Consider the following 27,680-nt stretch of genomic DNA (forward strand, 5'->3'; position numbering starts at 1 on the left):
GAGACCTAGCCGGCCAGGCCCGAGCTCCGGGGTGGATCGGGTCGGGGTGGGTCGGGGTCGGGGTCTGCCCCCGCCGGCCCGCCGGCCTCCCTCCCCTCGCGCCCAGCCGGCCCCCGGCGCACGTGCCGGGTGACAGGCCCCCTATAGGTTCCATACCTGCCACCGGAAGTGAGTGAGGAGGGCAGTATAGGCATTTCCTGTGACGCGAGCGCCTGGACTCCATTAGGCAGCAGCTGGGGGAAGAATCAACACACCAGGGAGCAGAGCGGAGCGGACCCGAGGACAGAGGCGGCAGCTGCCTCCGCTGCCGCCCGCCGCCGCCGCCGCCACCGCCGGGGCTCAGCCCAGCGGCGGGCCCCACGCCCCCGCAGCCGCCCCGCGGCGCCCCCCGGCCCGACCCCCGGGCCGCGCACCCCGAGCTGCCTCCGGGAGGGGGGGGGGAAAGGGCCCGGATCCTCCTTCTCCCCCTCCTCCTCTCCCTCCTCCTCCCCCTCTTCTCACCCCTTACCCTGACCCCCTCCCCGCCTCCCCGGCCCCCCCTCACCCCGACCCTCTCCCCGGCCCCCGCCTCCCCTCCCCCGCCTCGCCCCACCGGCTTCCCACCACGGCCTCTCTCGGCGAGGAAACTCTGGCCTCCGCTTCCTCCTCCTCCGACTCGGACACCGGCGGAGCCTCCCCGCCCCCGCGGAAGAAACCCCGAGCCTCGGCGGCGGAGGGAGCAGGAGAGCCCGGGGCTTCGGCAGGCAGAGCAGGCCTCTCCCCTCCGTCCTCGTCGTCCTCGTCCTCGTCGTCCTCCTCCTCCTCCTCCGTGGTGGTAGTGGTGGGACTCCCCCCGGCTGCCCCTTCCGCCGCCGCTGCCGTCCCCCACCGAAGTAGCGGCCACAGCCTGGTCAGCGGCAGCATCATGCAGGCCAACGGGGCAGGAGGAGGAGGAGGAGGCGGCGGCGGCGGCGGCGGAGGAGGAGGGGGCGGCGGGGGCCAGGGACAGACCCAGGAACTCGCCTGCCTGTCGGCCCAGAACGGGGAGTCGTCCCCCTCGTCGTCGTCGTCCGCGGGGGACCTGGCCCACGCCAATGGGCTCCTGCCTTCCGCCCCCTCCGCCGCCAGCAACAATAGCAACAGCCTGAATGTCAATAACGGGGTCCCCGGCGGGGCCGCCGCCGCAGCCTCCGCCACCGTTGCAGCTGCCTCCGCCACCACCGCCGCCTCCTCTTCCTTGGCCACCCCAGAACTGGGCAGCAGCCTCAAGAAGAAGAAGCGGCTCTCCCAGTCAGATGAGGATGTCATTAGGCTAATAGGACAGCACTTGAATGGCTTAGGGCTCAAGTAAGTATCCCTTCCAGGCAGCTGGTGTGGACGGACCGAGGGACGGAAGCTGGCGGGAGGGGAGGGCGGGGGGTGGCTGGAAAGAGCTCAGGCAAAGAGAGAATTACTGCTGGGCCCAGGACACAGGAGGACGCAGCTCAGACAGGCTGACCGGGGAGGAGGAGCCCACCTGCAGGGAAATAAGGGGAAATCAATCAGTCTGACAAATTGTGTGGTTGGGGGTTGGGCAGGGGGCGTAGAAACCAAAAGAGTCACCCCTCCCCGTACACCTTCAGAGCGTAATTGTCTGTCAATAAAGACAGATGCGGGAGTGTGTCTGTGTGTGTGTTGGGGGAAGGGTGGATTAGGGCTGGTGGAAATAATGAACCTTGGAGGATTTGTTTTTCAAGGGTACCTCAGAGGCATCTTTGTGGGACACCTCCCCCCCCCGCCCCCAGCCATGACAGACAACCCAGGCAAACTACCAATCAGGAAAGGCAATCACTTACAAGTGTTTATGGGAACTGAGGGGCTGGGATAATTTGGAAGGAGGCTGCTGAATAAATCTGATGGGAATAATGGAGTAAGTTACCATGTTGATGTCATTTAAAGGCCCTTGTGTGTGTACAAGAGGCCTGCCACTAACTTGTCTGAAATCCCACTGTAATACCAAGAAGGTGACTGCCTCTGAAAAAGGGACATCTGATCTGGTGAATCATTTATTTTCAAATACAATTTAGATGACCTTGTGTACCTAAAGTAGGGTGAAGGTAGACGACCTTGGCCCCAAACCCCCGTTTTGTATACACACAAAGGAAAACCAAGGTGGGGTGGAAAGTAGGATTGGTGGGAGTGCCGTGGAGCTTGATGGAGGATGAAGCAGAACCAGAGAGAATAAGGCTAGAGAACAACATGCAACAGTTTCCAGCTTCAAAGCATAGATTAAAATGAGCTCTTAGTATTTTTTGGATTTATAGATTTGTTCTGGGGAGAGAGAGAAAGAGCACTTTTTAAAAGTGACATAAGTATTTTGATTCTCAGGCAGATTATTGCACTGTTTTTTGCTGAAAAATAAATGGAGCTGAATAAGAAAGCATTGAAACATAAGCAAATATGTAAGACTGATAAAGATTCTTAGATATCAAAATATCTGATGGAAGAAACCACATGTGGTGAATCGTTTAAGCTCTGAAAGAAATGTATCGAAGGAAGATTTCACTTTGTTCCCTAAGGAAAAGCATTTCCTAAATGCTAACAGAACATATTACTGAGACAAGAAGCAAGCTGACAGCAGCAGGAGGAAATAACTCGTGACTGTTTGGAACCTACACCATAGTAAATTTGCTATTTTTAGTATAGAGAGAAAGCGAATGATTTTTTGATGCTGGATTTATTTCAGTTTTAAAGATTGACCTATTAGAATTTCTTTGCAAACATAATATCTGGATGTAAGGCTCTTACCTAATACAGGTCATCTCCATCACCTTGTATGTAACTAACAGTTTTTATCTTTCCAAATGTAGTAACGTGGTTAGTATGTAGATCATGGTTTTTCACTTTTTTTAACAGGTTGGTTAGAACACATTTTTAGAAATTTTATACTTCATTAAAGGCATTAAATGGAAAAGGAGGAAGAATTTATTTTGATTCTGGTTTCAAGAACGTTTTTGACTTGACTAGATGTACACCTAGGTGGCAGTTTAAAAATCAAGTTTGTTTAGCCAAGCACATCAAAGCTATTTATTTCTTTTTCCTTCATCATGAGGTTAGCTTAAGAACTTTTGCAACTGTTTTCATAGACAGTAGTTTATTTGGAAGAGTAAACCCTAAAGTTGGTCAGGTCTTTTTTACACTGTATCTCTCCTGCAGCCAGACTGTTGATCTCCTCATGCAAGAGTCAGGATGTCGTTTAGAACATCCTTCTGCTACCAAATTCCGAAATCATGTCATGGAAGGAGACTGGGATAAGGTAAAGTAGGGCATATAGAGCTGTGTAACTGCTGCTAAAATTGTATATTTGATGTGCATTTTGTGACATTTCTGCTTTTCTCTTATACCGATTTTTGCAGGCAGAAAACGACCTGAACGAACTAAAGCCTTTAGTGCATTCTCCTCATGCTATTGTGGTAAGAGGCGCACTTGAAATCTCTCAAACGTTGTTGGGAATAATTGTGGTAAATACACTTTTGTTCTTAGTTTCACATTTATGCTTATTTTAGTAGGTTATTGATAACTCTAGGCTCCTGCCTCTTATAAAAGATAAGGCCTTAACTTTCAAATAATGAAACTTGTAAACTAGGATGAGTGTTGATGTTTTAAAGTTTGAGTTTTATATTTTTAAAATCATGTTTCGTAAATGTGTCCTTTGAACCTTTGAGTTTATAACTTAAGCTTTTGCTAAATTATGTTGCAAGATCCTTATGCTTTTGGTACTATTAATAGGAGTTTAATATTTATAGAATCAGGAATAAATTATACTTTTATTATTTAAAATACTGAATGAGCTGGTAAAGAAAACATGTTTGGGTGTATATATATCCACATAGCCTTAAGTAGCTGACATATTAATTATCTTTTTTTAAAACAAATCTTTGGGAATTGTAGTTAATTCAAACCAGCTCCATTGGTGTGCTCACCATTTTCCATTCTTGCATTCCAGTTGTGTGAATTGACAGTGTCTAAGTTTGTATAATAGATATCACTCTGGTGGAGGTTTAGTATGCAAATTTGACCATTGGGCTCTGCTTACTGGCCTTATTTCCTGACAAGATCAGTTTAGTAGTTTAATCTGTTAGCCTCTTTCATAAATCTTAATGAATCTTTTATACTAATAGGCTTTAATTCTTCAGTAGATGTTGGTGAGGGAGAGGAGGGGATGAGTTTTTCCTAAGTCCTTGTGATTGGAAACCATGAAGAATCAGCTGCTGGCTGCTGGCTTTTTAACTTCTAGCTGATTCATTTGTTGTCAAAAGCAGTTTCCTGTCTGGTGGGGGAGGGAAAGAAGGCAAATAGGAAGTGAAGTAGGGAAATCAGCTGTTTGTTAAATATTAGTAAATGCCTGTTACATTTTGATTTTTTTTTAATTGGGTCAAACATTAATCTTTGTCTATAGACCTAATAGACTCTCCTGTTTCTGTTTTGGGGTTGTTTTTTTTTAAATCTTAGTTACAAGAGTTTTCAAATTCTTAATATAACTGTTTACAAAAATATCCTAGAGAATGGACTTCAGGTGAATTAAAGGAGCAACCAATATGAACAAATACAGATTCAGTTAAATTGACGGTCTAGTGTTTTGTATGGGGGGGGGTTCTGTAAATACTTAAAATACTAAAATTTGTAACTTATTATCAGGCATCTGATTCAGTAGTAACTCATGGAATAATCAGTTCCATGGTAAATTTTTAATATGAAAACACAGAAGTTAAACATCTATATTCAAAAGGATTACAAATTTTCTAGTAATTAAATTTTCCCCAATCCATATGTTTGGGTTTTTTAAAAAAAAAAAAAAAAAAAAAACCTAAGTAAATTTTTATTGGGCAGTTTTTTGTAAATTGTTAGCCCTGACAGAATGGAAGGTGACCCTAATATAAAGACAATTACAAGGCCAAAATAAGAATTGGGTTTCCTTTCCCACTGGACAAGTTAACACTGCTTATATGGTGAGAGTAGAGAACTTGCCCATGGACTATTTTAAAATAAGTGTGTGATTTCTTGGAGGATCATTATCCTTTTTTAAGCTTCATCCAAATTATATCTGTAATTTAGTAGTAAAAATTATTAATTAGGCACACTTTTTTCTTATTTGATTATAGTAATTTGAGACTTCTGTACTGGATTTAGATTATAACTATCTCATTAGAAATCGTCATTAGAAGCAACATGTAAACTGAATAGAGGTAGTTGTAGATAATAAGGAGGAATCCTTTCTTTGTACAGCCTGTTCAGTCTGTAGAACATTATAGGATCTAATAAGAGATGAAGATTAAATCTCTGGCTGAGCCTCACACCATCAAACTGTTAAGGTATTTATACACAGAAAGGGGTTCCAACTTTATCTCACTTTAAACATTAATGAATCAATCGCTTTTAAAGATTCAGGTCAGCATTTTTTCACCTAATTGTGTTTAGATTTACTCCTCTCCCCCACTCCCATCTCCAGAAGATAATCTAATGTAAGCGTAAATTTGTCATAATACCTTAGAAGACAAATATTTGGCTTTTGTTTAGCATAATTATTTTAATTATATGCCCAGACACATTTGATAACTTAGTCTAGACTAAAATTGTATTTTCTTTTTTAAACCTGAATGTCTCTATTGACCCAATCCACTCCCCCCCTTCGACCCCCGTATTTTTAAATGGTTTCTAGTCAAATGTACTAGGAATAGCAGAATTTTTTCTAGAGTTTCTGGAAAATGAGCTTATGAATCAACATATTTTAGTTTGGGTTCAGATATTCTTAGCCATGTCTGGGGAATTTGGGTGGGTATTTGAGATCAATAACAGAAAACTTTTATATGTCTAAAAATGTCTGATTCTTATTTTAATAGAATAGAAACCTGCTTAACAAAAGTGTTCAAATATTAACTTGATCTACAAAAATTTACTAGTATATTTAAAGGTCAAATAGGGAGGAGTTTTGAAAGCCATGGCTTAAATATAATTCATTTCCACTTTCCTCTGAGTCATGATTTAATTGATATAACTTGGTTATAACCTTATCTCAGAGTTAGGCAGAACCACTGCTAAGTTAGCTAGGAGCTAACTGCCCTTGATAACCAGACTTCCTGTGTATCATAACTTCTGAGTTTCAGAGCTTCACATTGAGTTCAGTATAATTATATGGGAGGAAACAGTAAATCCTAATATTGGGTAGGGTGATGGGGGACAACAGCAGGATTTACCACGTGCACTATCTTTCAAACTATCCTACCTAGTCACTTACCAATTTCAAGTTTTTATCAGATAGTAAAAGAGAAAAAATTACTGCTAGGCCCAAAGATGCTGAAAAATTATGAGATCAGGAATAATCTCTTACAGAGGTCTAGTTAGGAGTTGGGGAAGGATACAAAGGAGAGTTTATTATCTCAACCTGTTTTCTTTTTTTCTTCATTTAAGAAGCTCGTGATCTTTAAAAAAAAAAAAATAGTAAAGCCCTGTCCCCACCTCAGCAAAATTCAGTTTTGCCTGATTCTTTAGATTTTTTCAGTACATAATTAACGTCTTTTGTGACAGATGTTCATTTTCTTGAAACTGTATTTACATTTTTGCGCTTTAAATTTGGGGAAGTAAAACATAGCTTTACTTTCTCCATCTTTATCATATGTGTCAAATACTTGAATTGAACTGATTTTTAGGAGAATAAACAGTTTCTCAACCAAATATCTAGCTGTTCTTGGCCAGTAGCTTATTAGTTGCCATGCACACTACCAGGAATTGGTATCTGTTTGAGGGTATTCTTTGTCTTAATCTGGATAAAATGACTCATAGGGAAATGTTCTTGTGCTGCTTTTATAGCATTCCCTGTATATACAGAAATACGTGTGTATATTGGCTTCTCTCAAAGTTTTACTCCGCCTTCCTCTTCTCTCCTGCCCTGCCTCTGCTCCGTAGAAAGAGAGTAACATGTTCTAGTAGGATCTTGATGGGAAAGTGAGGGGGAAATAGGAAATAGCAACTGGGGCACTGTCCCTACACACATTGGAATGGGGAAGGGGGCGTGCATAGGACTTAATGATTGATACCCCCAAAGTTAAGACTTGCCCTGAATAAAAACAGACAGAATTTTACCCCAGTTTCCCAATTATTAAGAAAATTCAGTGAAGAAATTAAATACACATGCTGCCAATGGCATTTAAACAAAAAAATTCTGCAACTAAATGATACTCAAGTTTGATTCAAAAATCCTAGGTAAAGTGAAACTCTTAACATTATATTGATAAATGGAAGTATATGAACTCTTCATTTCGTAAAGAGTTGAAGTTTTTTCAGAAGATAAAATGGTGAGAATATCCATAATAACTTTGAATATTTGATTTTTAGATTTTGTTCTATTTAGTCTTTTGTTTTTGGTTTTTGTCACCTGATGAACTTTAAAGTATTTTTTTTTTATTTGACATCTAGAGGTTAACGTTAGGTTACATGTGCAGTAACGTGTTTTCAGGGCATCTCGGTAACCTATTTCCAAAACATTCATTAGTAAATCTAACTTTACGTGTAAAATTTGGTAAGTGTAATTTTTCTAGAGTTATAGGAGCTTACCTCATAGTTTGAAATTTTTTCTATTGTTCTTTAGCTATCGATTTAAGATTAGATTATTACCAAACATAAGCAATGTATCTTGTAAAAGATGTATTTAAATCTATGCCTAACTTACATGGGAGGGTTTGTTTGGTTTACTTTCTCTAGAAACCATTTTTATAAGCTTGTAGGTTATGACTGCCTTCCCAATGCTCCCTAAAAGAAAATCTTACAGAGCAATTCGTTATACTCTTAATTTTGTGAATAAACGATAATTTCTCCACACCATTTTTGACAGCAGTTTATTTTTGATGTCTTTTAAAGTAAGCATCTTAATGAAGAAGAAAAGGCTGTCATTTGGGGTTTTCTTTTAAATAGATTTGAAATCTTTACCTCTATGTTCCTTGGAATCTCTTAAGTACGACTAACATTTCCTGCCTACTAAATTTTCTACCTGCATCAGTTGACTTGCTCAAGTGCCACAAGTAGCAGATTTGATAAATGAGTCCCTCCAAGCAGTGTCTTTAATTAGGTTTAAGGTTTAAAAGAAATTGCAAGCTTAATATTCGTAAAAGCTCTTTTGTCTAGCAAAAAGCTGCTAAAACTGTGATGATCACTTTCAAGTCAAAAGTAAAGTAACAGAGTAAAGGAACATTAAAAGTATTGAAGCTAAACACATTTCAGAAAAAAACTAAATGTGAAAGGGCTTCACAATAAGCTGGAAATGGTTTGTCCTTTTGGGGGAAAAGAGTTGATAATAATTGTGCTTCATAGTGAAATGCATCAGTGTTCAGATAGTTACCAATACACAAAGACCTTTGAGTTCAACCTTCGATTGATTGTTCAACCTTCTATGGCGTCCCTTTATTGCCACCTAGAGACAGTGAGTCCATCAAGCTCATGCTTGTCCACTTTAGTCATAGGAAACACAGTACTTTGCACACCAGCCTCTAATCCAGTTGCTGGACAGCTCTTCTTACCTTTGATAAGCCAAAATATGACACTTTGTAACTTTGACCCAGTGGCTCCAGTTCTGCTTTCTGGTCTACGTAGTCCTTCTTTCACATTGTGGCTTTTAAGTAATTCCTCCATTAACTGGTTTTTCTGCTGTCTTTTTAAAACTTGTTGCATGAAACCCCCCAACAGCCATTATAGAAGTCAGACTTTTTAAAAAGCAAATTTAGAATACTTGGAATAGTTCTAACTTTTCACACAAGAAGTAAAATTCTAGGTGAATGTTTTGAGGGCAGAATTAATTTTCTCCTGTGTTGATGCCTTGGTCACTAATGATCTTTTCTAATTTGAGATTATTTGTTCAAAGCAGACTTTTATTAATATGTGAAATGGAGCAATAGGGTCACATTTAATCTGCTGTGACCCTATTAAATCAAAATATTTTGAGTCTTTTTAAAGCTTTATAACAATTATTTTTAAAGGGCATAGTAGAATGGTTTCTACTGTTCTGTTTAGGCACAAACATTTTCTGAAACTTCCATCAACTTTTTTCCCCTGACTGCTGCTTTCTGTCATGTCAGAGGATGAAGTTTTTGCTGCTGCAGCAGAAGTACCTGGAATACCTGGAGGATGGCAAGGTCCTGGAGGCACTTCAAGTTCTACGCTGTGAATTGACGCCACTGAAATACAATACAGAGCGCATTCATGTTCTTAGTGGGTAAGAAAGCTCAGTTCTTAGCTCCAGGTTGAGGAAGGAGCTATTTTTATCAAGGTTACCATTCCAGAGTTGCATTTCTTTTAATATTTTCCCAAGATGTGAGTATTGCTAAATTCTTGGGTAATATTTGTCTGGGTAATTTCACTTATGTGTGTACAAACTATTTTTGTCATCCTAGGAAGCTTTCCATATTGGAATAGAGAGATGCTTAAGTGGGTGAAGGGAGAAGAAATATGTATTAACAGTGAAATGCCATTTCATGATCTTCTGTAAAAGCCCTGTGGCATAATCTTCGATTAAAAAAGAAATAAGCAATAAAGTTTCTAGTGTTGATGCATACAGACATTTTTTTTTTTTTAACATATACTTGTCATGTACCAGGTCCTTGCTAAGCGTTTCATAGACACAATCTCATTTTATCCTCGTGTCAATCCCTTAATGTTAGAGTGCCCAGACCCTTGGTTTTGGACCTCCCTCTCTTCTCTGTCTACACACGCTTCCTAGGTGATCTCATTCTATACTATGCCTTCACATACCATCTACATGCCAGTGACTCTTAAACTTAGCCTCTCATCTGAACTCCCAGCGTATATACCTGATAGCCTACTTGACAGTCTCCATTCGGCTGTCTAAAAGGTATCTCAGAGTTACCTGTCGAGAACAGAAATGCTTAATTCCCATTGTCCCTCCACCCACCCAGCCCGCACAAACCTGCTCCTCCTCATCTTAGTAAATGGTGAGACCTTCTACCCACTTCTTCCAACAAAACACTTAAGCCTCATCCTTGCATTTTTACCTTTTAACCGTGACAAGTATTGTTCACGTGAGGAAATGGCCCAGAGATGACAAGATGTCGAATGGACGTGGTTTCTTCCTCGTAGTCCAGTGTCCTTTTGAGTTACACCACATGACTTCCCATAAACAGACACGCATTTGAAACCTCAGGGTTTAAAGTGTATTTTCAAACGGGAGCAGGGCAACCATGGGTAACTTTGGCAAAATTCTAAAAGTGAACCCTTGTTCCCGTAAAATTGATGATAACTCCCCAAAAGTTACTTTAGAAGCCAAAGTTTTGCATTGTCCAACTTCTTTTATAGGGTTTTGTGAGTGTAATTACTTACATATTCAAAAGTAAGTTCTCATCAGCTAAGGCACTATTTAGTTAGTAAATAGCAAGAGAACAAGTAGTTCTGCTGTTGGGTAAGAGGCTATTAAATTATTTAGATGCTAAATGTCATATGCTATATGCACTATGCAGTTAAGAAAAGGAGGTGGTGATGCTCAAGTTAACTGAGAGGTTTCTGATAGTTACATGATCACTTATCAAGCTCTACCTATATACCAGGTAGTAGACCAGGTACTTCATACACTCCATCTTATTTAATTCTCACTACCCTACTTAACACCGTTGTTACAAATGAGAAGAACAGATTGTCTGAGACCAGAGTACCGGGCGAAATAGGAGAGTTACTTGCCAGGTCTAATCTCCAGGTTTGAATAATTCTTTCACTTCTTTTACTTTTAAAGCCTGTTCTTCTGAGAAGAGCCAGAACCAGGTCAGGGTCACACTTCCAGCAGGGGGCCCTCATGTATTCTCCAGAATCCATGAATTTAGCATTTATGCCTCCTTCGGCACATATAGTGAGTAATAAAACAGTTCCCAAATGTTCTGCTTTGGGATCTCAGTACCTTTCACAAGATGGCACAAGGATGATTATCCAATTATACCATTTCTTGAGTGGCATTTATGAAAAACTTTTGAAGGTATGTTGTTTTTGTTTAGTTAACTGAGTATGAATATCTTTGAAGGGTTTTTTCTTTTTTTTTTTTGAGTTTCATTTTGTTTATTGAGGAGTTATTTGTAACTGAGTATGAATATCTTTGAAGAGTTTTTTCTTTTTTTTCTTTTTTTTTTTTTTGAGTTTCGTTTTGTTTATTGAGGAGCAGTTAGTTTAGCATACTGGTTAAGAGAAAGTTCTGCAGCTACAATGCCTGGGTTCATTTTCTACTTTGCTGCTTAACCCGAAGTCAGTTACTTAAGCTTTCTGTGTCTTGGTTCCCTCATTTATAAAAATAGAATAATAGTGTTTACTTCATACAGGATTGTTATGAACATAAAATGAACTAATATATGTGGAGTGCTTAGTTAAGAACAGAGCCTGGCACCCAATAAGAGCTACATATGTATAATGATACATAACAGTAAATATAAGGAGGCATTTTGTTAATAGGTAGCATAACAATAATATTATCTACTATTCTATTATTGTTATATTCAGGTGTCAGGTTGTATTAATGAATTGGGTCCACTGTAGAAATTTCTTCTTGATTTATATTTCTTAGTAAGAACTAGATATCCAAAGTATAATCAGTATTTTTCAATTAGGTTTAATCCAGAGAAAAGGGTTTGATATTCGGTGTTTTCTCTTGTCATATTTTTAGGTATCTGATGTGTAGCCATGCAGAAGACCTACGTGCAAAAGCAGAATGGGAAGGCAAAGGAACAGCTTCACGATCCAAACTGTTGGACAAACTTCAGAGTAAGAGTCTTAATTTTTGATGTTTCTGTATTTTCTCTTAGAAATGATATTACGAATCAATTAGGAAGACTTGTGTCTAGACATACTCTTATCAAGTGGTTATGTAAGAGGAGTGAGGGGGAATCCATTAAGAGGCCCTTTTTTTTTGATAAGTCTTTATTTTTTTTAAACATCTTTATTGGCGTATAATTGCTTTACATTTTTATTTTAGTTTCTGCTTTGTAACAAAGTGAATCAGCTATACGTATACATATATCCCCATATCCCCTCTTGCGTCTCCCTCCCACCCTCCCTATCCCACCCCTCTAGGCGGTCACAAAGCACCGAGCTGATCTCCCTGTGCTATGCAGCTGCTTCCCGCTAGCTGTCTAGTTTACATTTGGTAGTATATGTATGTCAGTGTAAGAGGCCCTTTAAACCAGAGACTTCAAATTCCGCCATGGAGCCTAAGAAGCTAACTTCAGGAGTCAGTGACAGGATGCCGGTCCCAGAGCAAGTCTCCTTTCATTTCTTTTATGTAGTGATGCTCCGCCTAAGATTCTGTTTGGGGGAGAAGTGCTGTGGTTAGAGAAAAAAACATGTAAACCACAGCTTTAAGCCACAGTGTTTTAGATAGAGGGAGACTCGTTTTATTGCTCTTCACTTTATTGCGCTTCACAGATAACTGCAGTTTTTACAAATTAAAGGTTTGTGGCAACCCTGAGTTGTCAAATGATGGTTAGCATTTTTTAGCAATAAAGTATTTTTTAATTAAGGCTTGTACATTTTTTTTAGACATAGTGCCATTTCACACTTAACACACTACAATGTAGTATAAACGCAGCTTTTATATGCACTGGGAAACCAAAAAGTTTTTGTAACTCGCTTTGTTGTGATGTTCCCTTTATTGCGGTGGTCTAGAACTGAACCCACAGTATCTCCGAGGTATGCCTGTTTTTTGTTGATTTCAACAGTAAGGCACAGATTTCTTTAGGTAAAATGCTTTACCCTCCCTCCAAATATTTTATATAACTTCCAAATTAGAGTAGGGGTTTCATTTTTGCCACATCTTTATAATAAAAGACCCTCTTTCCCTCTCTGGGTAGGCCATATTCTGTGTTTTCATGTTGAGGTGGGAGTGGAGATCCTAAGAATCAGAGGACTATGTGGTTGTGGAGGTGTAAGCCTTGAAGGATTGGAATGGATGGGTATCTATAATCAAAACTCCAGTTATATTCCCTGAATTTTCGCAGTATCCTTGGCATTAGAAGCAATTTGATGGGACCTGGAACTTGACTTGGTCCAACATTTTGGCCCGCTCTTCGTTAAGTGGGTATTTTTCCTGTACTTGTAGTGATGCCTCCTCTCCCTCTGGGACACAGTTATCTCTAGATTTTCTTTTCGTCATCACTGCCCTTTTATTTTTTGCTGAGTTGTTGTTGTGTTGTTGTTCTTGGGTTTTGTTGTTTTTCTGGGGAATCCACATGCAAATTAAAGCCCTCCTGCCCAAGTGTGTTCCATTCTAGTGGCAACCTAGCTGACAGATATTCATGAAGCTTACATGTTATATCGCCCAGAACTGCTCTATTTAAAGGACGTGATATTATTACAGAAAGGGCAAGTACAGCAGAAGACGAGTCAGATGTCCTAAATAAAAGTAAACTGTTTTGTTTTTTTAATTTTAATTTTTATTTCTCTTTTTAAAAATATCTTCTATTAAAGCCTATTTGCCACCATCAGTGATGCTTCCTCCACGGCGTTTACAGACTCTCCTGCGGCAGGCGGTGGAACTACAAAGGGATCGGTGCCTATATCACAATACGAAACTTGATAATAATCTAGATTCTGTGTCTCTGCTTATAGATCATGTTTGTAGTAGGTAAGAGAAAAACTTCTTACATTCTAAAGTAGGCTAACCTTTCGTGGTCTCGCTTATGAACTTTATTAAAATGTTTTTTTAGAGTTTTATCCTGTCACCATAAAACAATTCATGTTTGCTTTAGCATTCACAAGTACAGCTAGAACTCTTGAAGTTGACAATTAAGAGAAATTTGTATATGTTTATATAGGAAACCAGTCCTTGAGAACTGAAGCTGGAAAGCCTGTTTTGCCTTTATTTGCCTGTGGGTTTGGTTGGTCATTTTCTGTATCTGGCCATTTTTTTAAGGATTTGTAAGTGATGTTGTATAAGAATGCCAGTGATTGAAGTGTTTACTGTCCTTGGATGCCAGAGATCACTTAGTGATTTTTTTTTTCCCCCAGACATTATGGCTGTTTTAACTATGGCCCAAATTATTTTCTGCTCGTAAAGGTCATGGAAATACTTTTTTCATAATGAAAGTTCTGCTTTTTAGTTGAAAGTGACCTTTCAACTAGAAATGTTTAGAGCAACAGGTATTAACTTTCTGGCTTGGGTTTTATCATACCTACCCATCCACATAATTTAACTTTGAAGAATTCGGGCTTCACTTTCAATGTTAGGAGTGTTTTGAGTAAAAAAGTCCCTACTATTTGAACAATGATCTCCAAAATTTCAGCAGAGCTTTAATTTTTAAGATACTGAAAAACAAATTGTGAAATCTTTCAAACTCCAGGAAGAAAATTCTTTGGGTCTGGTGAACCAGACATAACAGCTGCGGTGCACATGCTCCGTTTCTTTCGTCAGATGTCCTCAGAGAACTACTGAAAATAACATGCATAGGAAGAACAAAAGTGTATAAGTATGAGAGCTTTGGAAAAACAAGGAATTTCTGAATAACCATAAAACTCACATATGTGTGCATGTATGCACTATGATTTAAGATCATCTTTTACTTGGGCATAAACTACTTTCAAATGTAGTTGAATTCTCACTTCACCCTCCCCCGATGCAATTTAAAAAATAGTAATAATTGAACTATTGGCCATAAATTACTTAAGTCTTCGTTATCTTAAAGTATTGGATAATTACTTGGTGCACTTAAAGAAAGTGATTAGAGATCTTTTTTCCTTTATCCCTTGTTATTCTTTTACATTGTTCTCTGATTTGCTTATGAGAATTTTTAAGTCTTTTCATTTAAGTTGAATAGAGGTAGGAGGAGATAATAGATTAAAAGGCTATCTGGTTTCATGTTTTATAGTTCCTTTAGGGAATTTGAGATCAATGTTAAAATTAACGTGATTGTGAACCCGAATTTTTTTTGGTTCATGAATTTATTGCTGGTGGAATACATTGAAAGATACATATGGTAGACTTCATGGTTCAAGAGGTGTCAGTAAGTTGAGAGCTTGCCTTCCTGTTTGGAAACTGCAGTGTTATGAGCACGTGACCTACATTTTTCTCAAGTGCTTTAATTTCTATACCAGTACCTGTGAAAGTAAATGATGGACAGTATTTAGTCTGACTTCTTCCAACCGTCAGATCAGGGATCAAGCTCCTATAAACCTGCATAGAGGGCACTCTGAAGTGTTACATAAGAATGAAAGAGTTCTTGCTCCTCAGAAATAACCATTGACGATTGGAAGGTCTTCCCTATAATCTTCTAAAAACAAAACAAAACTTTGATTCTGTGCTCTTCCTGGTTATCACTGCCCACGCCCCCCTCCCCCCTCCGTAGAGCTAACTTCTTAAAATAGTTGCCTTCCTTACTACTTCTTCACCCTTCAGACTTCTGTAGTATTAGGGTTTATGCAGCCAACACAACACCAGAACTGGTCCTGATGTTGGTAAAGAACAACATCTTTATTAAATCCAGTGGCTACTTTCCACCCTACATCTTAGCATTTCTATAGCATTTGACTGCTTTGCCTTGAAGCTTTTCCTTTGACTTCCAAAACACTCCAGACTCCGTTTTACTCCTGGCTACTCCTCAGGCTCCTCCTCTTTCCCTGTCCCTTTAATAAGTTTGTGTTTCTTTTCTCACCCTACTCTTCCTGTTTAGGTTATACTTACATGATTCTAATGACCCCTAGGTCTGGGCTAGAGCTACAGAACTATCTCCTAAGCCTTTAGACCATAATACAGCAATGTGGGTATTGCTCAAGTACCGTAAGTGCAACATCTCAAACAAGAATTTCCCTCTCCTCTCACTTATCCCTGCAAAGTCTGTTTTTCCTATTGAATTCCCTCTCTCAGTGAAAGGCTTCCATCTACCCAGTTTCTCCAGGGAGTCAGCCTTGACTTTTCACTCTGGGGAGACACTAAGTGGGGAGATAGATGTCAGGCACTAAGTCAGTATATATAGTCTTTAGAGTGAGTTGTGCCCTTTATTGCTGAACTGGGAAAATAGAACCTAAATTTTATGTAATTGCTGGTGTTCCTGACTCATCTGAAAGTCTTCAAAATAAAAATTGATATTTTTTATTGTTTGTTTTACTCCCTTTTAGAAACTACATTTTAGCACTGAAACTAGAAAACTTTATTTTCGGAATTAAATCTTAGCATTTAAATCTAAATACCGGCCTTCTTTAAACTCTGGAGAATAAAGAATTGATTATGAAAATGTGAACTGTAACTTTTTTTTATCTTGATCAACACTGAAGAAATTTCATTAGATTGTATATTAATTATATTTTTCACAATTCATGCATACATATTTTTGGTGAAATTTGATCAGTAAGGGACAGGAATTTTCTTGTTAAATAATTCTGTGGGGTTTTTTCCACCAGCAAACAGTGGAAGAATGTTTCCACAGATAGCTGCTTATAAGTATTATTTCTTAGTAAAGGATCATAAAATATTTATAGAGTGTTAAAATTTATAAAATGTTAAGGTTTAGCTTGATTAAAATGCCACTTTTTTTTCAGTTTGATTTGGGAAGGTACTAATATTTTTAACAAATCTTAAAATTTTAAATTTACTTGAAAACACAGACATGTAAACTCTATCACTTTATATACTCTAAAACTAGCCTTTTAATAAACTAGGGGTTGTTAATTAGTCTTCTTAAAAGATTAAGTAATAATAAAATAATGACAATTTAAATACCACCTTGACATTCAGATACAACTGACTGTCAATTATCTGGTTGCCTTGCACCCTGTAATTTTGATTATGAATCATTCCTTCCTTAAGGACATTTTGCTGCTCTGATTTTAGATAAATCTTCATTCATGATCAACTTTAGCCATTTGAATTATTGTGTATTTTATGCCTAGGTATAAAGTGTTTCTCACTGAATAAATATTGACTATTACCCCATAGGAGGGGGAAAAATCATTTTTGATTTAGAAGTACTTATTTGATTGAAGTTGTATCCAGCTGTGTCTTGAAAAATATGATTTGAAAAATGATATTTGGAAAGAAAACTGACCCTGGAGTCAGCCATAGGTTTAAATCCTAGTTCAGTTATTTATCAGTTTGATATCTGTTAAGTTACTTGCTCTGCTTGAGCCTCCTGCAAATGGGGCTATTACTTGCCTTGCAAGGTAGTTTTGAGAATTAACACTACTGTATGTAAAGCATGTAGCGCAGTCCTTGGCATCTAGTAGGTGCTTAATAAATGTAAACTGGAATTGACTATGTTTCAGTTCAGATATAGGCTAATATTTTAATATTAAAGCAATTTATAGTTAGACAGTCTGAAAGTTTAAAGCAGTCTTCAGGTAGCCAGTTGCTAAGGTACATTACCACGTGTGCCAGATAAAGAATGTTAATTTACTTTTAAATACATATTGCCGATCAGGCTGGTGAATTGACAGAATATGTTTTTAAATTATAGATTGGTTGGGGGAAAAGAATAGAGAAGACCATTTTTTAAAACAGACTTAGAAGTTACCCATTAATGTTTAAGTAACTTTTTTACAATACAGATCTGTACTGTCCCAATAGTAGCCATTAATTACATGTAGCCATTTAAATGTAAAGGAAAAGTTATTCAAATTAAAATTAAATGAAAAAAATCTAAGTTCCTCAGGTGTGCTAGCCACCTTTCAAGTGCTCAATAGCCACATACAGGTAGGGTTATCAGATTGGACAGTACACTTACATAACATTGGTATTATCACAGAAAGCTCTGTTGGACAGTCCTGACGTAGAAACTGGAAAAGGATAGAATGGTTTTTAAAAGTGAGTGCTCAATGAGAATAGTCATTCTTAGGATAACCTTATCCTCTTTAACTTAGGAAAGTTAATCATAGAATTCTTTACCCTTAATGTATAAAAACTGCAACTTACAAAGTACCGGCCAAGTGTCAGACTCAGTCTAAATGCTTTGCATTCATTATCTCATCCTTGTAAAAGGAATTCCATAACGCAACTACCCGTCTGTCTTTATTTTATGGCTGGAAAAATTGAGATTTAGAGAGATTAAGTAAGCTTCCCAGAATCACAGCTAGTAAGTAGCCAGGATTGGAACCTAAGTCTCTCAGACTCTACTGCTCCCATTCTTAAGGCTTTACTCTTGACCACTACAGCCTCTACCATGTATTGCACTTCTCCTGTGCTGTCCCCAAAATAATACTAGTAATCACTTTTGAATAGCTGTTACCTTCCAGCAACTTCAGATGTGTTTCTCATCCTTACAGGAACCCTAAGAACCTTGTTAGGTATATATTCATCTCATTTTATAGGTGAGAGAACCGAGACTCAGAGGAGTTAAATGACTTGTTAAAGATACTCACGCTTGTGACCCAAAATTGTCTGGCTACAGTGCCTGTTCTGTTTGTTATGCCAAGTTCCTTTTATATAAATGAAAATGTACATTATTTCTTCTAGAACAACCTGATGCCAGCCCACTTATACAGACAAACATGAAGCCCTGATTGTTAATTTTTATTTACATGAATTGACTTCATCAGACCAAAAATTCTCTATAATCTTGAGGGTGGGGGGAAAGGATAAATTGTAAATTGAAGCAGACTTTAGGTTACTGATTTCCCCTAAGATTGCCTTGACTAATGTTATAATATTTTCTTTTTCAATGTAACCAATATAAATGTGATTCTTAGGATTTACAAATGCATTCATATCTTATTTTGAAAGTTTTTGGTCTTCAAAGAAGTTTCATCAGTTGTTTAACCTTTTTCATTATTATTACTCTTATCTATTTTAAAAGAATAATTATTTGTGGACTTATTTGTTTTAGGAGGCAGTTCCCATGTTATACTCAGCAGATACTTACGGAGCATTGTAATGAAGTGTGGTTCTGTAAATTCTCTAACGATGGCACTAAACTAGCAACAGGATCAAAAGATACGACAGTTATCATATGGCAAGTTGATCCGGTATGTACTCCAGTATGAGTGTTTAGATTGCAAAAAGTAGTTTTTAATCTAATTGATTGAGTACATACTTTTAAAGTATGTGTATATAAATAGCATTCTTTTCCAAGAGCATTTTTTGTCATCTTTGTCATGTCTTATCTCCTTCTATGTTGTTTAGGTAATACATACAGATGAATCAAAATTGTTGAGTGTTATGTGCAAGGATTGTACTTAGTCTGTGCGTGCATTATCTAGTTTTATCCTCTGAATAACGCTGTGAGATTCTAATATCTCCTGTTTCCCGATGAGGAAACCAAGATAAAAGTTAAATGCCCAGGCCCTCACAGCTTATAAATGGCAGAGTTAGACTTAAATCCAGGAATACTTTTACTACAGACCTGCTGCTCTTAATGTCTCTGCCAGTTTATCTTTGTTAATACTTGATTTACAGATTAATACAATGTCCATTCTGTCACAGGTTAGAAAAGACTCGTTACCATTTTGCCATCTGAAACCCTTCATTATCTTCTGTAATTTGTGGAACCTCTGTTAAACACCCCCCCCATCTCTTTCCCCGCCAGCGATACATACGAAAAGTATTGTATTCTGGATTTAAAATTCTAAGTTCTCTCTAAAATTAGACTTGTCTTTGTTTATAACCAGGTGGCCTACAGATTTGTAGAAATAAGTGTTTCCATTTTTTTCAGCCAATTAAACATTTATCGAGCAATCAAGGAAGTACATGACTTCGAATAGGTTAGGGAGATGTATTTGGTATAGGAGTCATTCACCTAAAATCAGAAATTGTAAATAATCTTATTTTAAAATTTAGAATTAGAATATGATATTAGCCCACAATAAAGTTTTGAACTCCTGTGTTGAAAAAAATAGAGAAAGGGGGCCATAGAAGGAAATATTTTAAAAAGAAGAGAATCAAATTTGAGAGCATACATCAATTCTTGTGTACCTGCAATATGCTATGAATGAAGAAAGGTAAATAAGATCTACTCTTTGCCTTAAATCAGGCATTCTTTCCCCTTTATTGTACTATGTACTCCTCTGGCAGTCTGAACCCTGTGGACCCCCTCCTCAGAATAATGTTTTTAAATGCATAAACCAAAACACATAGGAAGCCCAAGCATATATTATATATTAATTACAAAGGAAACCCAATTATATTGAAATATAGTTATCAAAATAGTACAGAAACAGATACAGTATAGTAATAATGCTGCTTTTTATTTTATTTTATTTATTTATTTATTTATTTTTTCGGTATGCGGGCCTCTCACTGTTGTGGCTTCTCCCATTGCGGAGCACAGGCTCTGGACGTGCAGGCTCAGCAGCCATGGCTCACGGGCCGAGCTGCTCCGCAGTACGTGGGATCTTCCCAGACTGGGGCATGAACCCGTGTCCCCTGCATCGGCAGGCGGACTCTCAACCACTGCGCCACCAGGGAAGCCCAATGCTGCTTTTTTATTAACATATTAAGTAACAAATTCTAGCAGCAGATCTGATAGCTATAAGAATTTTGAAGTAGTGACAAGCATAAATAATATTTTGAGATATCTGCAACAACTATAATATGATGTGAAGATATTTGAGATTTCCATTATTAACAGTCACCTAATACGACCTAATATAATACTTGATACTACCTTGCTTGTTAACTGCCTGCATTCAAGATTGAAGGAATTACTGAACTTCAGTCTGTGGTTAGTGAAAATAAAGGCGTGCATTTTCAAGTACAAGGACTGCTGCTTCTATCCCTGGATGACTCCTTTAGATCTCAGGTTAAGAACCTCTGTGAAAGGAATGCACAGTTTAGAAAGGGAAATTAAATACATTGAAGTAAGAATCATACAATATATGTAAAGTATTGTGAAAGCACCAAGTAGCTTCACAGGTTAGGAGTACCTCATTTGCGGCTTGCTGTGCATAGCACAGGTGGAGACAGGAAAAGGAGGAGAGGGACCTTCCCTTCCTTTCTCCCCACCCCCAAGTAGGAGAATAGGATGACTAAGGCAAAGCATGGGAAAAATGACTAGAAAAATAGGTTGGGATCCAATCATAGCCTTTGAATACTATTATGAGGAGCATTTTTGTTCAGTAGTTATTTGCAAGGTGTCTGAAAAGAAAGCAACAATATCAAAACTTTTTTAATTATGTTTTTTCTTCTAGCAGCAGTGTGTAAGAGTCCCTTTTGTTTAGCAAGTATTTATTGAGCACCTGCTATGTGCCAGGCCTTTTGATAGAGAGAAGTCACACTGGGCTCCTGATAATACAGTGTACTGGAACTGGAAAGCAAGGGAAAGTTAAGACAAGTTTAGTCTTGGGTGAAGGAGAAGGAAATAATTATTTAGGCAAAACCAGTTACACCTGGTCCCTGCGTGAAAGATAATGTGGCTGGACATTTGGGCAAAGAGATTTTGTAGACTAGGAAATGAGGTTAATGAAGTAAGTAGCAACCAGATCGAGGAGGATCTTGTACACTAAGGAGTTCAGACTTTTATGCCAGTGTTTCCCAAAGTGTTTCTGTGAGAATACTGCTTATGCAAGATGTTAATAGGTGTTATATGTAAAGGGCTTTTATGGCCAGATTAGCTTGGGAAATGCAGAGTTAATGCTTACATTCATAGACTTTGGTATCATGAAATTTTATTATGTCAAATACTATTTGAAAAACTTGTTAAGAAAATTGGTGCTCTTTTGCAATATGTGTTTTGTGTGTGTACTTTCAATGGATAGAAAAAAGAATGTATAGAGAACCTTAAGATTTCAACTGATCTGATTCCAATGCCTAGTTTCCTTTAACAGGTTTTCTTACCTTTGCCCCCAAAAAGGAATTTTACCCATTCCCCTGCCCAAAATCCAAGCAAAGTTAAGTGGGTTCTATGAACACAGTATTACCACTTGGAATATCTTACTATAGAGATATTGTACTTCGGAAGATACAATATTAATATTCTCATTTGTTTTCACCTTCTTCTTTTACAGCAGCGGTCCCCACCCTTTTTGGCACCAGGGACCGGTTTCGTGGAAGACAGTTTTTCCCCGGGGTGGGGGTGGGGGGGGGAGGATGGTTCAGGTGGTGATGCGAGCGATGGGGAGCGGCAGGTGAAGCTTCGCTGGCTCGCCTGCCGCTCGCCTCCTGCTGTGCGGCCCGGTTCCTAATAGGCTGCAGACCGGTGTCGGTCCGGGGGGTTGGGGACCCCTGTTTTACAGAGTTGTATTTTTTAATTAATGTGCATGAAACAGTTAGTTAGTTTTTTTTTTGGAGTGTAATCGCTTTACCATGTTGTGTTAGTTTCTCCTGTACAACGAAGTGAATCAGCTATATGTATACATGTATCCCCTTCTTCTTGGACCTCCCTCCCATCCCCTCCCCCCATCCCGCCCATCTAGGTCATCACGGAGCACCAAGCTGAGCTCCCTGTGCTATACGGCAGGTTCCCGCTAGCTATCTGTTCTACACATGGTAGTATATTTATGTCAAACCTAATCTCCCAATTCTTCCCACCCTCGAAATAGGTTCGTCTGTACTATTTTTCCAGATTTCACATATATGTGTTAATATACAATATTCATTTTTCTCTTTCTGACTTACTTCACTTCGTGTGACAGACTCTAGGTCCAGCCACATTTCTACAAATGACCCAATTTCAATCCTTTTTATGGCTGAGTAATATTCCATTGTATTATATGTACCACATCTTTATCTGTTCATCTGTCGATGGACATTTAGTTTTTGAGTTAAATACTTCTGTACTTCTGTAGTAGTAGTAGTTTGTCATTAGTTTAGAAGCAAATCTTCTAAAGCACCACTATGAATGAAAGTTTATTCCTAGAAGATCTTGAACTAGTCCAAAAGACTTGACTTGCTTATTAGATCATGCAAGCCACTTTGACCTAATGATACTGTGATCAGATACTCCATACCTATTGTCATCTTCCCGAAGAAGAATCAGAAGTAATTGCATTGTGAACTGTTGAATTTTTTTTTTTTTTTTTTTTTTTTTTTTTTTTTGCGGTAAGCGGGCCTCTCACTGTTGTGGCCGCTCCCGTTGCGGAGCACAGTCTCCGGACGCGCAGGCTCAGCGGCCATGGCTCACGGGCCCAGCCGCTCCACGGCGTGTGGGATCCTCCCGGACCGGGGCACGAACCCGTGTCCCCTGCATCAGCAGGCGGACTGTCAACCACCGCCCCACCAGGGAAGCCCCTGAACTGTTGAATTTTGTCAAACAAATTCCCAGTCTTGTTTTAGCAGGCTAGTTCCAGACCCGTTTCTAACTGCTTGTGGGTCATCACCATTGGAATTTCCCCCAGGCTCAAAACTGGTCTCCATAAGTCTTTAGCCAAATTCCTGCTTCCTCTGTTCACTGTCCGTATCCATCCTTATCCCCTAAAACAGAAATTTAGAGGTGGTCTTTGAACATTTCTTGTCTCATCCTGTCATGTCAGTTTTACGTCCCATGTATATTTTGATCTGACCTCTTTCAGTCCTGACCATGTTAGTTTAGGGCCTCATTTTTTTGTCTTAACTATATGGCTGCTGTGCTGGCTCATTAGGGGTGTCCTTATCCTGTGTCTCTTCGTTCTGATTCATCTTCCATACCGTTGTATGAATTCTGTTCCTAAAACCAAGTATATTATATATTCCCAAGCTTAAAAATCATAAGTGGCTCTTCACTCACAGGATAAAATTTAACCCTTTAGCCTAAAATAATGGTGTCAAGTTTTCCAGTCTTGTCACTTGCCACTTCAATGTTTGCACTATATATAGTTGATCCTGTAAAGCTTCAGAGTCGGGCACCTCAGGTTCAAATCCCTGGTGGTACCTGGTATCAACAAAGGCAAGTTTGTAACCTTTCTGAACCGTCGGTTCCTTCCCTGAAATACGGGGGAGGAGAATTAATACTTAACCTTTTAGATTTATGAGGTTTAAATGAGATACTGTTTGTGGATAGTGCTATTACTGATCAGCACTAAATAAGTGATAGCTCTGCTGGTGGGAATGTAAAACGGTTCAAACACTTGGAAAACAGTTTGGCAGCTCCTCAGAATATTTAGCACAGAGTTGGCGTATGACGCAGCAATTCTACTCCTACATAGAGACCCAAGAGAAATAAAGACAGGTCTGCACAAAAACTTGTACATAGTTGTAGCAACATTATTCATAATAGCCAAAAAGTGGAAACAATCCAGATGTTGCAAAATACGGTGTAGTTGTAAAATGGAATATTATTCAGCAACTAAAAGGCATAAAATACTGTTATATTCCACAACATGGATGAATCCTGAAAACATCACGCTAAGTGAAAGAAGCCAATTACAAAAGACTTAGATGTTGTATGATTTCATTTATATGGAGTATCCAGAACAGGCAAATCCATAGAGTAGGTCGGGTTGCCAGCACTGGAGGGAGGGAGAGTGGGGAATAACTGCTAATGAGTATGGGGGTTCTTTTTGGGGTGATGAAAATGTTCTCAAGTTAGATAGTAGTGATGGTTGCACAATCTGTGAATATACTAAAAGCCACTGAATCATATACTTTAAAAAGGGTGAATTTTATGGTAAGTCATATCTCACTAAAACTGTCTTAAAAAGGGAGGGGGTTAGCTTCTCTTATACCTGTTTTCCGTTTCCTTGAAAGCCTCATAAGGACAAGGTCTGTGTCATCTTTATTTCCATCTAGCTCACAATGCCCTTGTGTGTAGTAGACACTTAACAGACACTGCAGCATGAACGAGTCTTTATGAAGCAAGCTGTTAGAGCTTCAGCTGGGGGGAAATTGGTGAAATCCATGGAAATGTCCTCGGATTAAATTATATTATCAAAGTGCATCTTCGCAGCTGTTTAAGTTCTTGTGCCCAGAAACCAGGGACTTCAGGAATTGGAGTTAACTAAGTTGTCTTGTTTTCCCTCCTAGGATACACACCTGCTAAAACTGCTTAAAACTTTAGAAGGACATGCTTACGGTGTTTCTTATATTGCATGGAGTCCAGATGACAACTATCTTGTTGCTTGTGGCCCGGATGACTGCTCTGAGCTTTGGCTTTGGAATGTACAAGTGAGCAAGTTTCATCCTTGGTTTAGTCTTTAAAGTATAGTCATACTGCATGTATTCATTATAACTTTATTCATGATCTGTAGACCGGCATCATTCAACCTAAATTACCATGATGTATCTCTTGTAAAAAATAATTCGTCAAATGGAACCCAGGTGTCCAGATTTATACTAAATTTAAATATTATGTTGAGCATAGTAGCATTTTTGAAAGAATGATCAGTAGGTATTTTTAGGGATGTTGTACTTTGTAGTGTATAATCTGTACTATTTACTGTAGTACTTTGTACCTCAAAAAAGACTTTACAGTTGTTTTACAGTTGCACAGTTGTACACGAAACCTCCCCTTCAAGTGTGAAAACATCGACATTATACCAAATTTTCCATTCTGATGGCAATTGCACCATCTCCTTGCCTATATTTAATGTTCCAATCTCGTTTAGTAAATTTAAATTATGTTTTCAGTACTTATTATTAAGGGTTTTATTACGGTTTCTGAATGAAAACTTGAACACTTTATCTAGGGTCCCATTTTAGAAAAACTCAGCACTAAGTTCACTCCATTATCTACAGACTCTATTTTGGAAACCTTGTAGTTATCATTTAAAATTATTTTTTAAACTTCTATAAGGTGACTGGTTAGGTGATTTTGTGGGAGGAGGGGTTGTTTTGGGTTTGTTTTTGTTTTTGTTTTTGTTTTAGTAACAGCCGTTTCTTTTCTTGGTTTTTTTTTTTTTTTTGCCGCGCTGCGCGGCATGCGGGATCTTAGTTCCCCGACCAGGGATCGAACCCCTGCCCCCTGCAGTGGAAGCACTGAATCTTAACCACTGGACCACCAGGGAAGTCCCGTTCTTTGGTTTTTTAACCTCTAGGCAGGTGAATAGTTCAGGCTGTGGGTTTGGGTGTAAAAGTGTAAGTTGATGGGATATGGTTTTGAGTTTGAGGACCTATAAGTAAGTTGATTTTTACCAAGAGAGTGAAGATAGAGCTCCATGGAAATGACTCCAACAATAAGATGGTATAGAGGACAGATGAATACTAAGATGTACCTGAAGATGATGTGCCATAAATCTAATTCTACAGTAAGATTTCTATTTCAACCCAGCTTTTAATTAAGAAAATTTCCAAACACTGAGAAAGGTTGAAAGATGAGTACAGTGATGACAGTGATGACCTGTATGCCAGCCACCCTAGATTCAACAGATGTTACTAACATTTTGTTACATATTGTGTGTACATACTTATGCATGCATACTTATGCATGCATGCATACAAACTTACGTACTTATATATATATATCCATACCCAAAACATCTGGAAGTAAAACATCTGGAAGTAAATTAAGATGATATTTTACTCCTTAATACTTAAGCACGTATCTCCTAAAAAATAACATTCTCCTATATAATCAAATGCCATTATCTTATCTAAGAACATTAACTTTAATTCTCTAATGTCTAACATTCATTTCATAATTTAAAAATCCTCAGTTGTTCCCAAAATGTCTTTACGCCATTTTTATCAAACCGATGTTGAATCAGTGTTGTATTTCTGATTGGGCTCGGGGGGTGGCAAAGCACAGAATAGATTGGATGGCTTCTCAATGAAACAGGCTTGAAGTGAATCTGACCTAAAGACAATTTTTTTTCCATTAAAGTTTCTTTTCCCCCCTCAAAGGGAGGAGAGGTACATAGTCATAATCCTATAATAGAGACTCAATTTATAGTGCCTGTGTAGTCTTCCTTTGAGTCAATTTTGAATTTCTGGACAGTTAAACTATGTTCTAGCTTAACTGTTTTACTGTGCATTACGTTACATAGACTTGTTCTAAAAGAGTGGTCCTTTTAAGTCAGTTTTCAAATTGCTCCTTTGTGTTTTTAGGTAGACTCCTAATTACAGGTTTCCCCTGCTACCTGAAAAGTTCCCTGTGGAATGTTTCATGAGCTGAAATGGCGTAAAGCAGCAGTCCCCAACCTTTTTGGCACCAGGGACCAATTTCGTGGAAGACAGTTTTTCCACGGACGGGGGCAGGTAGGGGAAGGGGATGGTTCAGGCGGTAATGCAAGTGATGGGGAGCTGCAGATGAAGCTTCCCTCGCTTGCCCGCCGCTCACCTCCTGCTGTGCGGCCCGGTTCCTAACAGGCCAGGGACCTGTACTTGTGCGCAGCCTGGGGGTTGGGGACCCGTGGCGTAAAGTGAAGAAGCAGTTACCTTAGGACGCATCTTACTAATAGATGCACAAAAGAAATCAAGATAAAGCACAGATGCTTACATAGTTCAAAACCATGGCAGCTTGATGCTGAGATGCTGAGTGTAGTTCCCAGGAAGGAACTTTGCGGTGCCGCTCTGACTCTTCAGGGTGTGTGCTGCCTCTGTGACAACTCGTGGCAAAACACTGAACACTATTTTCCCTTTTCACGGACTTTTTTTGTAAAAGCAAAAATCCTCTTCAGATGTCTTTTGGTTAGCAAAAACAGGTACTAATGTAGGTCTTTGTGAAAGCCACTTGGCGGAAAGTGAACTTTCGAAAAGCAGGGGATACCTGTAATGGCCTCAGACACTCGCGGTTCTGAGCATAACAGAGAAAAAGACCATTTCTGCCTTCAGAACTTAGTGTATTAACACATTTGTGAATAGAAAATGCTGAGGATTTAGCTGTTGCATGTGTATTTGTGTTTCTAAACTTTTATTT

At 38.8% G+C, this 27,680-nt stretch overlaps 1 protein-coding gene across 2 annotated transcripts in view; it reads left to right on the forward strand.

Moving 5' to 3' along the window:
- The first annotated feature begins 235 nt into the window (after positions 1-235).
- Positions 236-27,680, forward strand: part of WDR26 (WD repeat domain 26) — a 43,133-nt gene continuing 15,688 nt past the window's right edge. The window contains exons 1-8 of one of the 2 annotated variants that reach the window (XM_082615474.1): positions 236-1,326; positions 3,175-3,274; positions 3,375-3,479; positions 9,084-9,220; positions 11,663-11,760; positions 13,462-13,618; positions 18,804-18,942; positions 24,851-24,991. In XM_082615474.1, the coding sequence (XP_082471600.1) occupies positions 905-1,326; positions 3,175-3,274; positions 3,375-3,479; positions 9,084-9,220; positions 11,663-11,760; positions 13,462-13,618; positions 18,804-18,942; positions 24,851-24,991 (1,299 nt within the window). In that variant the 5' untranslated portion in view covers positions 236-904. The remainder of the gene's footprint in view (positions 1,327-3,174; positions 3,275-3,374; positions 3,480-9,083; positions 9,221-11,662; positions 11,761-13,461; positions 13,619-18,803; positions 18,943-24,850; positions 24,992-27,680) is intronic. The other variant, XM_082615475.1, reaches the window with a different exon arrangement.

This window comes from Mesoplodon mirus (genome assembly GCF_964341445.2).
Source record: "Mesoplodon mirus genome assembly, chromosome: 3".
Classification (NCBI taxonomy): domain Eukaryota; kingdom Metazoa; phylum Chordata; class Mammalia; order Artiodactyla; family Ziphiidae; genus Mesoplodon; species Mesoplodon mirus.